The sequence below is a fragment of the Microtus ochrogaster genome, chromosome 10 (genome assembly GCF_000317375.1).
Source record: "Microtus ochrogaster isolate Prairie Vole_2 chromosome 10, MicOch1.0, whole genome shotgun sequence".
Taxonomy (NCBI): domain Eukaryota; kingdom Metazoa; phylum Chordata; class Mammalia; order Rodentia; family Cricetidae; genus Microtus; species Microtus ochrogaster.
The window spans coordinates 33969010-33984841 of record NC_022016.1 but is presented as its reverse complement, the minus strand read 5'-3'; the positions used below and the strand labels follow the sequence as shown (position 1 = coordinate 33984841).

General features: G+C 39.0%; 1 protein-coding gene across 1 annotated transcript in view; it reads left to right on the top strand.

Moving 5' to 3' along the window:
• Nucleotides 1-14355, top strand: part of Ccnb3 (cyclin B3) — a 71025-nt gene extending 56670 nt beyond the window's left edge. The window contains exons 6-11 of the mRNA XM_013348291.1: nucleotides 2011-2103; nucleotides 4634-4771; nucleotides 8641-8796; nucleotides 10181-10330; nucleotides 13916-14046; nucleotides 14280-14355. Coding sequence (XP_013203745.1) covers nucleotides 2011-2103; nucleotides 4634-4771; nucleotides 8641-8796; nucleotides 10181-10330; nucleotides 13916-14046; nucleotides 14280-14355 — 744 coding nt within the window. The remainder of the gene's footprint in view (nucleotides 1-2010; nucleotides 2104-4633; nucleotides 4772-8640; nucleotides 8797-10180; nucleotides 10331-13915; nucleotides 14047-14279) is intronic.
• The last annotated feature ends 1477 nt before the right edge of the window (nucleotides 14356-15832 follow it).

Below are 15832 nucleotides of genomic sequence, written 5' to 3'. Positions count from 1 at the left end.
CTTCCTTCTTTCTTTCTTTCTTTCTTTCTTTCTTTCTTTCTTTCTTTCTTTCTTTCTTTCTTTCTTTCTTTCTTTCTTGAGGCAGGGTTTCTCTGTAGTTTTTGGAGCCTGTCCTGGAACTAGCTCTTGTAGACCAGGCAGTCCTCGAATACATAGAGATCTTCCTGCCTCTGCCTCCTAAGTGCTGGAATTAAAGGCGTGCGCCACCACCACCTGGCTTCTACCCCCTTTTCACCAAGTATCTCTGAGCCATTTGGGACTGAGTATTCCACGGTGTCTTATTTTGGGCACATTGACCAGTTTTGGGTTTCAGTTAGTTGCCTCCTACTAAAGGAAGAAACTTCTCTGATGAGGGTTGAGAGATGTATGTAATCTATGGATGTAGTAGTAAGTCCATTCCCTGGTTTTTGGCCCCAAATAATGGTACCAAGTATGGCTTCTGACTTGTGGAGCAGGCCTTAAAACCAATCAGAGCATGTTTGGTTACTTCCATAACATCTAGTCCACTATTGGGCCAGGTGAAATATCTTGCTGTTATTATTATGGCTTGCAAGGTTCTCAGTTGGGTAAGACTTGATGAATAATTTTCTTCCCTGGTAATAGGCACACCACTTTCCAGAACTAGGAAAGCTGGCCAGTAGGGATGAAGCTTTAAGGTCACGATTTTTTTCATCTTCTATTATTACTGCGTGAGGTTTTTTTGTTTGTTTGTTTTTGTGATGTGACCTAGGTATCTGGAATTAAATGTTGGTGGTTTTTCTTGGTATAGATACAGGCTCTTATCTTTGTTGTGTGAGTATTTATTGCTACTACAATTTATCAGGTTATGGTTCAGCTGAGTGGTGTTTGGAACTCAGTATTGGGGCAACTCTGTTGATGTTTGAGTGAGATGTCATAAGCAGTCCCATTTAAAGTAGAATATGTACAACTTCTGAGCCCAGGAGAAGACCATCTGTAGCTAGAAGATTCTTATGGCTGATCTTTAGAAGTCTATGAGAGCTCACTCATCCAGTTCTACATGTTGTCCTTGGGTAGCACAAAATGGAATCTCAATGGGAGTGGAAGGTGCTCCTTGAGGGTAGGGCACAGAATGTTATGCCATTTTGGGTGGAGGTGGGTAGGATGTAGGCTGGACTGAAGTTCTATACCTGGGGCTGTACTCACAGGAGCCATGAGGTCTCTAGGTAGCACAGTAGGTAGGGTGACTCATAGACTAGCTCTGTGTTTCATGCCTGAGTTTGAGCTCATAGGGTACCACCTAGTCCACAGAATTGCCAGTGGGGTAGCTGAGGGGTCAGTCAGGTAGGTAGACTGGCTCTGGTGGGTCTCATTGGAAATTTTGACATAAATGTAGACACCAAGCTTAGTTTTCTAAATTAAAATATGAAGCTTTACAAAACATTTGAGTGAGTCCTACATATGTATATCAAAGTTGAAAAGCATTGGTCTGCACGACATGGTATTGTGTTTTAGACTGAATTGCAAAGAAGTATTGCAACTCTTTTAGTATTCCTTGGCAACCAAGGATGGGTTCCCCTTTATCTCTTCTGACACTTAATATCTTTTTATTTTATTTTATTTTTTCTTTATTTTACATTCCAACCACAGTTATCCCTCCTACTTCTCCTCCCACCCATCCCCATCCCAACAGGTAAGGGCTCCCATGGGTGGTGAAGCTTGGACTATCTGAGGGGCTCCTGGCAGTAGGACCAGGAACTATTCCTAGTGCATGAACTAGCCTGTTGGAGCCCATTCCCTATGGTTGAATGCCATGCTCAGCCTTAATGCGGGGGATGGGGGTGGTCCTGCCTTGACTTAATGTGCTAGACACTTAAATATCTTATATGTCCATTTCCCAAAGATAGCTTGAACCTGTTCAGAAAAGAACACTCTAATGTGCTCACATCTGATACCAGTTGAAAGTAGTGCATTAGAATCATGAAAAGGAGTTAATTGTTAAAATTTTGAATTATAAGAATAGTTTATTAACATTTTTTTCAACAATGCCAGGACAAGTTCATAGTTGGGAAATACATGGAGCGGCAGTTGGAGCTCACCAGTACGATGAGAGCCATTGTTGTGGACTGGCTGGTGGAAGTACAGGTATGCCTGGTAGCTGCTTCCTTGAGAAGCTGTTGTTCTCTTTTTTCAGTTCAAATCAAACATGCTAAAAACTTACTGGATCTGTAGAGCTGAAGAAACCATAGTTACTGAGTTCTAGAAATTTATTATGTAGATGCAAAATAAGACACAAAGACAAGTAAATACAATATAAAATCTGATGGCTGCTACTAGTATTTGGCTTATATGTTCATGATTTGGTAGATCAGCTTCTGATTGACTGTAAATTCAGCATCTTTGATTGACTGATACTCAGTTATTTGGTTACAAGGTGGGGTTGCAACATTTACAGGTTGTAGTTCACTATACAGAGAGTCTGCTTTAGCTAAACTTGTTCAAATACAGAGGATGGATTAAGGCCAATTACTTTGTTTCAGTATTCTCTAGGGGTAACAAGTATATGCTATTTGAAGTGTATCTTTCTAGACCATTTTCTGTATATTTTGTGGTTAAGGTTTTGCTGTCTCTTGTTTATGTCAATAATACACATCCAACCTTAAACCTTAAATCCTTCTGCCTCAGCTTTCTGAGTATTGAGATCACAGGACTGTGCTACTATATATACACCTGTGTTTCTTAAAAACAAGCAGATCCCACGATGAATGTTGTGGTACAAGCCTATAGTCCCTATATTTGGGAGGTGGAGACAGCAGATCAAGAGAGTAATGTCATCTTCAGCTTCACAGCAAGTTTGAAGTCAGTGTGGGCTATACGAGACCCCACCTCAAAACAGTTACACACACACACACACACACACACACACACACACACATAATCCAAGTAATGTTTTCATATATATATTGTGCTCTTTTTAAAGGCTCTATGATTCTCTCCTCAGTATAAAATCTTGATTTAGCTAACTAGCCTTTTAACATAACTGGTCTAATAGCTTACCCTAAGATAGGATTAAATAGTTAATATGTTTTAATTCTCTTCTTTCTGCTTCTAATTTTAAAAATCTAAACGTTCAGGTCTACATTAGTCTTATCTAGTGTGTTGTATTACTTTTGAATTAAAAAGTCTCTGTGTAGCTCTGATTTCTATAATTATCTTGTAATATTGCAAACCTTTAAATCTAAATGTTTACTCTTTGGCTCCAAGAATTTTTATCTTTTTTCTACCCTTTTTCTTTTGCTTTCTTGTTTAAAAACCTTGCATAAATGGCTGACTTTGAAGAGGCTGAAGAAAGCAATCAGCTCTGCTACCTATTAAACTCTCTCAGAAGCAGATGGCTTAGCACTAGGTTTCATGGTGGAGCCAGCAGGAATGGATCAGGAAAGAACTTGCTTTTACCTTCTGTTACACCCCATTTCCTGGTATAAAAGGCTAGTAAATCCAAACGTGAGCATCACAGTGGAACCCCAGCCTGCACACAAAAGGCTGAGCACGATAGTATGTCTGTAATCCCAGTACCGAAAGGGTGAGGAATGACAGATCTCTGTAGCTCACTGGTTACCTGGCCTAGCAGAATCAGCGAGCTGCAAATCCCATTGAGAGATTGTTTGAAAGACTAAGGTAGATGGCACCTGAGGACAATACCTGAGGTTGACCTCTGACCTCTACATGTGCACACATTGCACTACCTACATGTGCACTCATGCATATATGTGAAAACACACAGGACTATCATTCATATATTACCCATGTATTTATTTGTTGCCATTTAATACCAGCATGCAGGAACAGGTGTGTACGCAGGGAAGCATTGGCTGTGCCTTTTTCTCACAGAGACATTATCCTTAGATACTGCTTCCCATTTCTGTCATCATTTATTTATTTATGACTATCTGGTTTCAATTTGCTACTTAATATTGTAGCCATTACTTTTCACCAAGATGAACTCTTCCCATACCTATCTTAAGACATTCATTTAGATACTGTGAATAGCAAAATAAAATACCCATGTCAGAATGCCTAGAATATGTGAAAATGTTAAAGTTGCTAATCAGCTGAATTTAAGATAGGCCATTGATCTCAGATTATTAGAGCGAACCAAATGTATTTTCAGGTGTCCTTAAATGTGGAACAGGGAGATTGGGTGATATAATATGAGAAAGATTTGTCTGGTTATTCATAGGTTTGGGAGATAAAGGGGGCAACAGACCAAAAATTATGAGTTGCCTCTACAAACTAAAAAAGAAAGACAATATATTCTTTACTAGAACTTCTAGAAAGAAAGATAGACCTGTTACAAACTTGACTTTCAGCCCTGTATCTGTATTAGAGATCAAGGAGGAAGAGGGTATATGGAGTCAAGACACTCGCAACCACTGTCTAGCTTGTAAGGTTTATTATCTGTTTGAAGGATAATTACAGATAATTGCAAGGTCCTTAAAGAAGTTAGACAGCAGTATATTTCAGTACCTTTCTGAAGCAGTTTCCACATTCCTAGCAGAGTACAAACTGACTAGGGCTATCCTTGATGCTCCAGACAGTCAAGGTTTCTAGATCTATCTGGAGATGGCTGTTTGTTTGGAAAATATGCAAATTTCTATCTTATTTGTTCCTTCAGTCATCCTTTCAGATGAGTAATGAGACCCTGCATTTGGCAGTGAAGCTAATGGATTGCTACCTAATGAAGGCACAATGCAAAAAGGATAACCTACAGTTCCTTGGTTCCACTGTCTACATGATTGCAGTCAAATTTGAGGTGACTCTGAATCCTTAAGGTCTGAGGAGAACTTGTCAAACATCTATCCTAAACAGAGAATGAGTATATATATGTAAACTTGTGCATATGCATCTCTATAAATTTATTTATATGTGTATATAAATTATATGTATGTATGTATGTATGTATGTATGTATGTATGTATGTATGTATGTGTGCAGATACTTTTCTTACCAAATGTTTGTCTATTTCCTCAACTCTGGAATGTTCTTGGTTGTCTCTGGTGGTATATTTGCCCTGGGAGCAGCAAAGTTCACTTGTTTAGGTTTTAAAGATACCTTATGGACACAGGTATCTAGTTTGATAGATAGTTCTGTTACAAACTTCCTGCTCAATTATGATTTTCTACCCTCTTCCCAAGCTTTTCTTGTTCCACCAGGTATATCCTTGTCTAAGGAAATCTATCTGCATCTCTAATAAAACGAAGTAGAGTTTTATTAGACTAGTCTAGGAGGCAATCAATGTAAAATGGTTTGGTATAGATTATAGTGAGTCTAAAATGGTTTAGGTGAAATAGTTATTTTTGAAGTAACAGTATAAAGACAACTGGCCTTTTCTTCATGACCATAATACATCTAGTTAACCTCACTAATTCTTTCATTTAGGAGGTAGCAATTTATGTTAAAAGGTTCAAAAACTTTGGAACTATTTTTTCTTTCGATGTGTCATTTGCCCCCCTTTCATTTTTGTGCATCTGCTCCCTCTCCTCCATTTTCCTAGCTACCTACTTCCTTTTCTACCTTCTCTGTCCCTCCCTCCCTATCTTATTTCTTTCCTGCTGTAAGCACCCCTTAGTAATTATCATTAGAGATACTGTCCTGTACCTTATTTTCAAAGCCTGGGCCTAGGTAGAGTAAGAAGAAAGGCAAAGGGGAGCGGCTTACTTTACCAAGCTTTGGAAGCCTAAGTACCCCTCTTCCTGTTGTCAGAACAGAAGGCATCAACTAAGGCCAATGGAAGAAGGGTGTCTTTCTCTTACAGCATTTAAAATATTGGAAGATTTTAAAAAAGGATTTATTTCTATTTCCTAATAATCTGTATATGTCTGTATGGGAGGCTGCACATGTGAGGTAGGAATCCATGGAATCAATGGCATCGTATGTCTTGGGAACTGAGTTTACAGGCAGCTGTGAGCTGGTTGATGTGAATACTAAGAACCAAACCTCGATCTTTTAGAATAGCAGTAGGCACTCTTAACTACTGGGCCATTTTTTTCTACCCCCTGAAAGTGTTTTCAATTATAAAAATTGAATTCAAATGTGACATTATTTATCCACTCCCTTTTCTTCCTTAATCCCTCCAAACCCCTTTACTTCATTTCAAATTCATGGCCTCTTTTCCTTTGATTATTATTCTTTATATGCATATATGCATAAATATAAAAATACAGCCTGCTAATTCCATTTAATATTGTTTGTATGTACGTGATTTCAGAGCTGATCACTTGGTATTGGATAACCAATTAGGGGGCTCATCTCTGAGAAAGATGAATTCTCCCTCTCTCAGCGGTTAGTAATTGCCTGTAGTTCTTTGTGTAGGAGTGGGGCTTGTGAGATTCCCCTTCCACATTCGCATGTCTGTTGGCATTGCCATCATTCAGGTTTTGTTGAGGCAGCCACACTGTTGAGATTTCATGGACACAGGTTTCCTGTCATTTCTAGGAGACACATCTCACAGCAGCTTTCCTGGTCCTCTGTCTCTTACAGTCTTTCCTTCCCTCCTCCCACAATATTCCCCAAACCTTATGCGCAGGATATACAGCTTTGTGCTATATATATCAGCTGGGGGTAGGCACCCTGTGATCATTTGATTTCTGCCTCTTGACCATTTATGGTTTTCTCTAATGCTGTCCACGTGCTGCAAAGAGAAGCTTCTTAGATGAAAGGTGATAATTACACTGATCTGTGGACATAAGGATAAGTTTTAGAGTGCAGTTAGGAATTATTCCAGTCTAGTAAAGCAGCATAGGTTCTTAGGTTCTTCTCTAAGATCAGTAACCTCACTAGCTCTGGGAAGTTGGCTGGCTTTCCAGTAGCAGACATTATGTTCTTCCTGTTGAAGGGCCTTAAGTCTAATTAGACAGCTGTTGCTTACCATGAAGATAGGACTGTCACTATTGTACTTTTAGGGATCTCGTGCCATGCTGGTTGTTGTTTTGGTTTACAGAAATCCTAGCTGGGTAGACTGTTGGGTGCTTCCCTCCTTTGACAGTTTTCATGACACTTTTTAGTACCAGGAAAGCTAGACATGGGGAAGAAAGCTTTCAGTTCAGGCCCAGCTTGAATCCTTCCTTCAAGTCTTTGTCCAAGGTATGTGGTGTCTTCAGCAACAGGGATGTTATTTCAGTCTCTGGGAGGTGGCCAAGGTTAACAAAAGTAGCTTGTGTTGACTTGGGAGTTTCCTGGATTACCCTGACCAACAGCTTCATGAAAGGTGGTTCTGGGAGATTTGCTAGATAGTCTGTGGCTGTCAGGGGAGCATTACAAAACAACTGACAATAAATACTAGTGAGGATGTGGGAAAGGGGAACCCCAGTTCACTGTTAATGAGAAGGCAAACTAGTACAACCATTCTATTATTAAGCTGGGACAATCCTCAAATCGCTAAAAATAAATGAACCAGATGACCCACCTATAATGTTCCTTGGCATATATCCAAAGAAATTTACATTCCTATTTCACAAATAATGTGTTCCGCAACATATATTGTGTCTCTATTCACAATAGTTAAGAAATGGAAGCAACCTAAATGTCTTTCAATAGATGAATAGGTACTGAAAATATAGCATGTATACACAATGGAATACTATTCAGCTGTAAAGAAAAAATGAAATCGTGAAATTTGAAGGTAAACAGATGGGACTAGAAAATAGTAAACTGAGTGAGGTAACCCACACCAAGTAAGATAAATGCCACATATTCTCTGATTTGTGAGTTTCAGCTCCAAATCTTCAACTGTGAGTATATCCTGGGGTAACTGCAAAAATCAGGAATGTAAAAATTGACCATGGGAGGAGGGAACTAGCGTGGGGAATATCACGATACAGGTGACCTGAAGGAGTTTTTAAGGGAGATGTGGGAATGAGATTGTTTTGGAAGAAAGGGACAAGTGACATGGGAATATGCGAACCTGATGAAGTCATAAGTGGAGGAGGAATAGAGGGAATGGGAGAAAAACAGGAGGGAAGGACAGTAAGGAGGTAAAGAGGATAGTATGTCTGGAGTGGACAGTGAGCTCTAGGTTAAGTAAAAGCTTTGAAGGGTCTTTCTATATACTCATGATTTCCCAAACCATTGTTCAACCTTCAGAGAACAGAGGACCGGAGGTATTCCTCCAGAGAACAGAGAACGGGAGGTATTCCTCCAGAGATGGCGTGAAATATTCCAAGCACAGCATTTCGAACTCTCAGCTCTTCTCCATCCTACTATGAATATTTTCTCTAGCTCTAGCTCATTTTTCTTTGACTTCTTTCTGTTCCTTTCCCGTAGCAAGGTTTAGATATCTCTATTCTCATTCCCGATTCCCACCCATCCTGATCTCAGAAGTTGTGTCATGTTAGGCTGCTTTTTGCATTGCAAGAGATCAAAACATTTAGACCCTTCATCTGCCTGATGTTGATACAGTTTAGGGACAAGCAACTATTCTTTTTCTATTTTGTTTTTTTTCTTTCTGTTGAGAAATTCAAATAAACTAACACTGACTCTCAGATCTGCCCTGAAAGTCTCTGTCTGGAAATGTGGCTGACTCCTACTTCTCCTTCCTTCACTTTCCTCCCCACCATCCTTTTATCATAAGCAGAGATGAAACAGATGTCTACATGGATGATCGTGTCTCCTTTTTATTCGCAGGAATCCTATCTACCTTCTCTGAAAGAGTTCCTTTGTACTTGTGAAGATCCTTATGAACCGCGTGATATGACTTCCTTGGAAATGAAGATCCTAAAAACTCTCAACTTTGACATCAATATTCCCACTGCATATCATTTTCTGCGTAGATATACTACGGTAACAGGACTGGGGTGGGGGAACAAAGCTTAGTTATTTTAACTTCTGGATTAATCTTTTATCCAGAGTAGCTGACAGACTTCTTGGTGAAAGGTTGTTTATTAGATACCTGAGGTGGGACAAGTTATAAATTTCTGTGGATTACCTTTAAGATTTTGGGATAAGGGCAACGTAGGGATGAGGTAAAAATATTCTTTGATCAGGAGAAGATGCATATGCTTTGGGGAAATGTCAGATATTCTTTTTCTTAGTTATGATTATGCTGGAAATCACCATTTAATCATTCATTGTTCCCTACAATCGTTTTGTATATGTTTTATGTGTGTTTTAAGTTAAATTGTTGAACATAAGAAAGAAGGGAATGGCCGGGCGGTGGTGGCGCACGCCTTTAATCCCAGCACTCAGGAGGCAGAGGCAGGCGGATCTCTGTGAGTTCGAGGCCAGCCTGGTCTACAAGAGCTAGTTCCAGGACAGGAACCAAAAAGCTACAGAGAAACCCTGTCTCGGAAAAAAAAAGCAAGAAGGGAATGTTTTGGAACATGAAGCATCTCCTAGAGTAGGACTATGAGTCTGTGCAGCTCTCAGTTGGGAGACTTTGACCCTTCCGAGGATGATTACTCCAGTGAAGAGTCAAAGGGTACATGCATGGTGAGTTAGAATGACTTTAGGTCTTTGGTGACCTAAAGATAGCCATTCTCCATGCCAGTATCATAATCTTCTCTCAGAGTGTCTGCACTTTTGTAGGCAGTAGAAGTGTTAGAGCTCTTAGGGAAAGGCTTCCTCCATGTAAGTGTCACAGCTCTGAGGGGAAAGGCTTCCTCACTGAAAGCTCTGCTCTAGTGGGGGAAGGTTTTCCTCAAAGTGTTACAGTTTTGAAGGAAAAGGTATCCTGGCAGTCTGGAGCCAAGGAATACTGCAAAGTCACACCATACAACAAACCTCACACAAGAGATTTATTGGGAGGGAAAAACCCAAGAGGGTGGCCGCCTCTACTCAGGTGAGAAGCAGCAGCAAATGGAGCAGAAGGTAGGGTTTATATAACGTTTCTTGGTCAGGGGAAGTTTTCCAGGGTGGGTATTGGTGGGTTTTCAAGTACAGAGCTTGGGTTTTTAGTGCGGGGGCTGAGACTGGCTATTAGGGCAATTAAGAGTGTTCTGTGGGTTAGGACCTGGCAGTTGGAGGTCCTCAAGGGAGGGAACTGGCTACTTGCGTGCCTCAAGGGGCTTACAGGCAGGAGTGTGTAAAAGGGGTCATGAAAGCAGAAGAAGTACTTTGTTTAAGCAGAGAACCATGTGGATTAGGGATTAGATAGCTTGAAAGGGATTCTTCTGCCTGATACTGTTTTTCTGAATTGATTGTTAACCCATCTTCTTATTTCCTTTAGTGTGTCCATGCTAGCATGAAGACACTAACTTTGTCCCGCTTCATCTGTGAGATAACCCTACCGGAATACGAATTTATCAAAGAGAAGCCATCAAAGCTAGCTGCAGCCTGCCTTGCCTTGGCCCTCTATATGCGGAATCTCGACAATTGTGTAAATGGATGGGGATGGGGTTGCTCAGTTGCTAAGAGCATGATGTTCTAAGTTCAAATCCCCAGTACTCATGTAAAAAGCTACTCATAGACATTTTTGATTGTACCACTAGTCTGTGGACTGGCTGGGAGAGGTCAGAGCTATCAATACAAGAGAATCATTGGGAACTTGCTGGCTGCCAACCTTACTCTAGGTTCAGTGAGAAACTCTGTCTCAAAGACTAAGGTAGACAGTGGTAGCACAAGACAACCAGACATTTTCCTCTGGCCTGTGCATGTACATGTACAGGTACATAAATACATACACACATGTGCATGAATGTGCACACACCCCAAAACTACTTGGGGTAGATATTCATGATGGGTGGAGATGGAAATTAGGACTGTTGGAAGTTCTTGTAACAAAATTGCTATGTTCCTGTAGCTATGGCTTCTTGATGACTTGTATGGACAAGATTTTCTACAGTGATTGATTAGTTTTTCTTAGACACAATACTGTAACATTTTTTGTTTTTAAAGAAAGCCTCCCAGAAAAGCCAAAATTGCATAACAGACCAATATGAAGTCACTTTGGTTATCATAAGTGCTATTGTGGGATCACTTCCTATCCTTTACCCCATTCCATTCCTGTCCCTTGCAGTCTCCTTAGCAGAACTGACCTCTTAAGGATCTTGTTGGATAGGGTTTGAGAAACCTGACCCAGAGACTACAGAATAGTGAAAGGATATGTTTGTGTGTGTAACAGGGCATGCCTGTAGTATTAGCATCTGAAGTAGAAGTTTCCTATAATTAAAATTCATATTTGATACTTTTCTCAATTTTATAAGATATTGTAGAGAAAAACAACTGTAGAGAAAATTTAATTCTTACTGATGTGTAACATATAGTCAAATTAGAGACAATGTGGTAACAATGCCCTTGTTAAAGGGCCATTTCTAAGGCCTCTTTATCTAGAAATTCTGAGCCAATCTTGATGAGAAAACCTAAATATTGAGGAAGTACCACACAGACACTTAGGTGAACCTGTGCTATTTGTGTTTATTTTTTCTAGCAGTTTTAGTATTTCGGGTTTATGTTGATCTTTTGCATTCTGTCTTGGATAAGATGGAATCTCAAAGTTTTATGTGCATTTTCCTAATGACTAGGGATGCTGAACATTTTTGGAAGCATTTCTTACCCATGTTTTCTTCTTTTGAGAACTCTTCTGTTCAGGTCCTAAGTGCAATTTGTGAATGAGTCATTTGTTTTTGACTATTTGTTTTTTGACTTCTTTATATATTCTGGATATTAATCTTCTGTTAGATGTATAGCCGGCAAAGATTCTCTCCCATTCTGTAGAGTTCCTCTCCTTCCAGGTGATTATTTCTTTAGCTGTGCAGAAGCTTTTTAGCTTTCTGAAGCACCACTTGTCAATTGTTGGCCTTAATTCTTGGGCAAATGCAGTCCTATTTAGGAAATCCTTTCCTACACACCTATAACATGTAAGGTACTACGTATGTTTTCTTCTAGAAGTTTCAGTGTTCTAGGTTTCATGTTTAGATCTTTGATCCATTTGGAGTTAGATTTTGGCCAAGCTGGTGGGTGGTGCCTTTACCTAGGGTTCCTAGATTCTACTTGGCCACTGGTAGTCTTCCAAAGTAGTAGCCTGAGATATGGAACCCAGGATTGGGAGTGCAGTCTAGGGTTCTTGGACCACTTAAAGAGGTTTAGCAGGTGGTGTGCAGTGTCTTACCTGGGGTCCCTAGGACCACTGTGACCTCCGGTAAGCTGCTGGAGCTGTGGAAATTTTATGTTTTATTCCATTGTGATCAGATAGGCTACAAGGAGTGATTCCAGTCTTTTTGAAGTTTTAAAGATTTGTGTTGTGTTTCAGGATGTGGCCTATTTCAGAGAAGCCTCCGTGTGCTGCTGAGTAGAATGGATATTCTTTTGTGTTTGGATAGAATATTCTGTAGATAACTGTATTTGATGTGTGATGTTGCTTATTTCCAATTATTTTCTATTTAATTTTTGTCCAGATGATTAGTCTATTAGAGAAAGTGTAATATTGAAGACACATATTATTATTAGAATGAAGTTAACCTGTATCTTTACATCCAATAGTATTTTTTAATGAAGTTGTACACCCCAGAGTTTGGTTAGAATACTTTTGTCGATCTTTACTTTAAGGTGGTGACTGCCTTTCGATATAAAATGTGTTTCTTGAAAACAACAGATGGGTGGAGTTTCTTTTTCTGTTCAGCAAGCCAGTTTCTTTTAATTGGAAAATTGAAGACATTAATACTTAAAGTTATTTTTGAAATGTGTATGAGTTAATTGTGATTATTGTGTTGTTGATTTTGGCATTGTTGTTTGTATTCTAAGTGCTACTTTGTATCTATCTTATTATTTATTCCTTTCTATTTGTTTCCTTGGTTTCTTGGCTATGTTCATTATTCTCTTCACCCCAAAGCATTGCTTCCTAGGTTTTCTTTAGATTTTGTTTGTTGAAAAAAATTTAAGACACTTATATCTTGGAAAATCTATCAATCTCCTTAAACTATAGCAGATGTTTTTGCTGGGTGTATTAATCAAGGTTGGTCATGGTCTTTCAGGAATTGCAATGTATTACTCCAGGCTCTTCTTGTTTTCAAATTTTCACTGAGAAGTCAGCTGTTACTCTCATGGGTTTTCCTTTATATATGACTTTAGTTTTTGTTTTCCTTGCAGCTTTTAATATTCATTCTTTGTACTTTATACTTAGTATTTTAGCTATGATAACTGTAAGGACTTTCTTTTCTGATGTCTATTTGTTGTTATGTGTGTTTCTTATATCTATATGAGAATGTATTTCCTTATTTGGGGAGTGTTTTCTTCTGTGATCTTGCTAAAGAGCTGGCCTATGCCATTGACTTGGGATTCTTTTCCTTTATTATGCCTGTAATTCAAAGGTTTTATTTTTCATGTTGTTTCACATTTTCTGTCTCTTCCTTTCCTGTGTTCAAAGTATTTTTTCATACTCCTTGTTTATTTGGTCTATATGTTCTACTTTATCTTAAAGTCTGATATTTTATTTTCTGCTTTATTCATTGTATTTCTAAGGCTTTCCCTTTGAATTTTCTAGTGGATTTATTGAGTTTTTTCAATTCCATCTTCATTTCAGCTTGGGTCTTCTTCAGTATTTCTATGTCTTTGTTGAAGTCTACTTTCAAATCTTGGATTGTCTTTGTCATTTCTCTAAGATGTGGGCCAAGTAGTAACTGAAAAGATGTGAAGGTACTAAAGGAAAGAGTACGGTGTATTTGGGGTAAAATTCTAAAACTAGTCCTATTTCTCAGATCTTTAGTGGATTTTAGCATACATGAACACCTATAGCTAGGGCTAACATATAAATGATAATACTTGGACATAATCATCTTATAAGTTTGTGTTTGAAACTTGAAACTTAATCTTTTAGGTGCTACCCTATAATTATTAGTATCTGTACTGCATTAGTCTTTGAAATGTTTTGAGTATCTCCCCTGGGATGCTTGGACTTGAGTAGCATAGTTGGAGGCAAGGATATATTTTCAGTAATATAAGTTGCTGGTCATTCTTCTTTTTTCAGATTCCTTTACTGGAACGGTCCACTCACTACAAGATTAGGGAGCTTTATACCTTGGTCCTGAAGCTAAACAGTTTGGTGGCTTTCCAACCCAATTGTTGCCTCAAGAATGTGTATGCGAAGTATTCTGAAGAGTAAGTACCAAACTCCACTTAGAGTTTATGCTCATTCATGAAAATCTTTCAAACAGTGGGCCTAGAAAAATCTCACCTAAAAAAAAGAGGATTCAGAAACTTTACACCTTCCTTTCTCTACTCTATAGTTAAAGCCAGATAGGAAACCAAGGGCTCTAATGTGCCATTTCCTCTGTGGAACCTCTTTTGCTTTGGCTTATTTTCCTCTAAGCAGACCATGTTTCCTTTTGCAGGAACTTCTTTGAAGTTGCCAAAATACCTCCTTTGGACATGAACTATCTAGAGGAGATTTTACAGTGTGCATTATAGAACTGAAGCCCTCAGGGAGCAGCTGCTGGGACAGGCACACGCATAGGCTGCATTCATTTGTTTCTCTTATGTTTGAAATTTCATTAATGTTTTCTCTCTCTGTATTTTCATGAACTAATAGTGTTGTGAATATTTACATGTTTTAAGTTGCTTTTTATGAAAGAAAAGAAACTGTTATATTTGTTTTTAAAAAATTAATAAAAATGCAACGGTTTCTAGAATGGCTCATGTTCCCTATCATTGCTGAGGTACCCCACATGTGTCAAGAAGGCTGTTCTCCCAGTGAAGCCTATTTCAGGATCTAACTTATCCAGTTTCCTTGTCTTTTTAGAGGTTTTCTCCTTAGAAGAAGAGGAATTCATCTGATGTAAGCTGATAAATGAGTCTATGGCAGGATGCTCCTGGAGAGTGGTACCTAGTTCAAGAAGGGCCCCCGGTTCTCCCTCAGGCAGGCCTCAGCAATGCAGAGCCAGAGCAGCTAATAGGGAAGATAGAACAAACTCTTAGTAGTTCCAATCTCAGATTCTTTATTTACTTTTTCTTCAATGGTGAAAGATGGAGAAATAAGCGCCCCCCCCCCCACACACAAGGCAGCTCTTGACAGTCTAAATTTGAAAATGAAAACAACTTGTAAGGCTCATTGAAATCTTTTCTGAACCTTATTGTCTACCAAAAGAAGACATTTCTAGTTATAAAATCAAGATTTTCCATGAATGCAAATACCAACAAGTTCTTCAATCTTTTTTTTTTGCATAAAACCGCAAGAAGTTCTTTTTTCTCTTGCCTTATCTCTGAGGTAATGTGTACTGAAATAGTTACTTCATTTGCTAGGAAAGGAATTAAAAACTCCCTATGCCAAGAGCCTTTTTCTCAGTCTCTAGGACTTTCCCAAGTCTATCAAGAAGTGTGCCACCACTGAACTATATTTCTAGCCCTTATTTTATGTTTTGTTCGCCCTTTATTTAAGCTTTGTTGATTTCCTACATAAGTACTTCAACTTCCCTCTCCTATCCTAGAGGATATACACTAGACACGTCCTCGCATATCCCCTCCCATCTTTATGTCTCCTCTCTGTTTTGTAACCCAGTTAGTCCGATTAGTCTTGCCTATTGGACTGTTGACTGATTGTACTGGCTCAATTTTGTGCAGGTTTGTGCAGATAACTACGGCTGCTCTAAGCTCAGGAGTGTAATGGCCGTGTCATGTTCAGAAGTTAGCATCTCATAGCACTCCTCTCCATCCTCTGGCTCTTACATTTGGTTCACTTTCTCTTCTGCAATGTTCCCTGAGCCTTAGGAGGCTTGGAATAGATGTCCCATTTAGGGCTGAACATTTAGTGGTCACTTATTCTTAGAACTTTGACCAGTTGTGAGTCACTGCAAGAACTGCTATCCATGACAGAAAGAAGCTTCTCTGCCCAAGGTTAAGAGCAACACTAAACTATTGTTATAAGCATGAATGTTTAGAAGTCATTTTG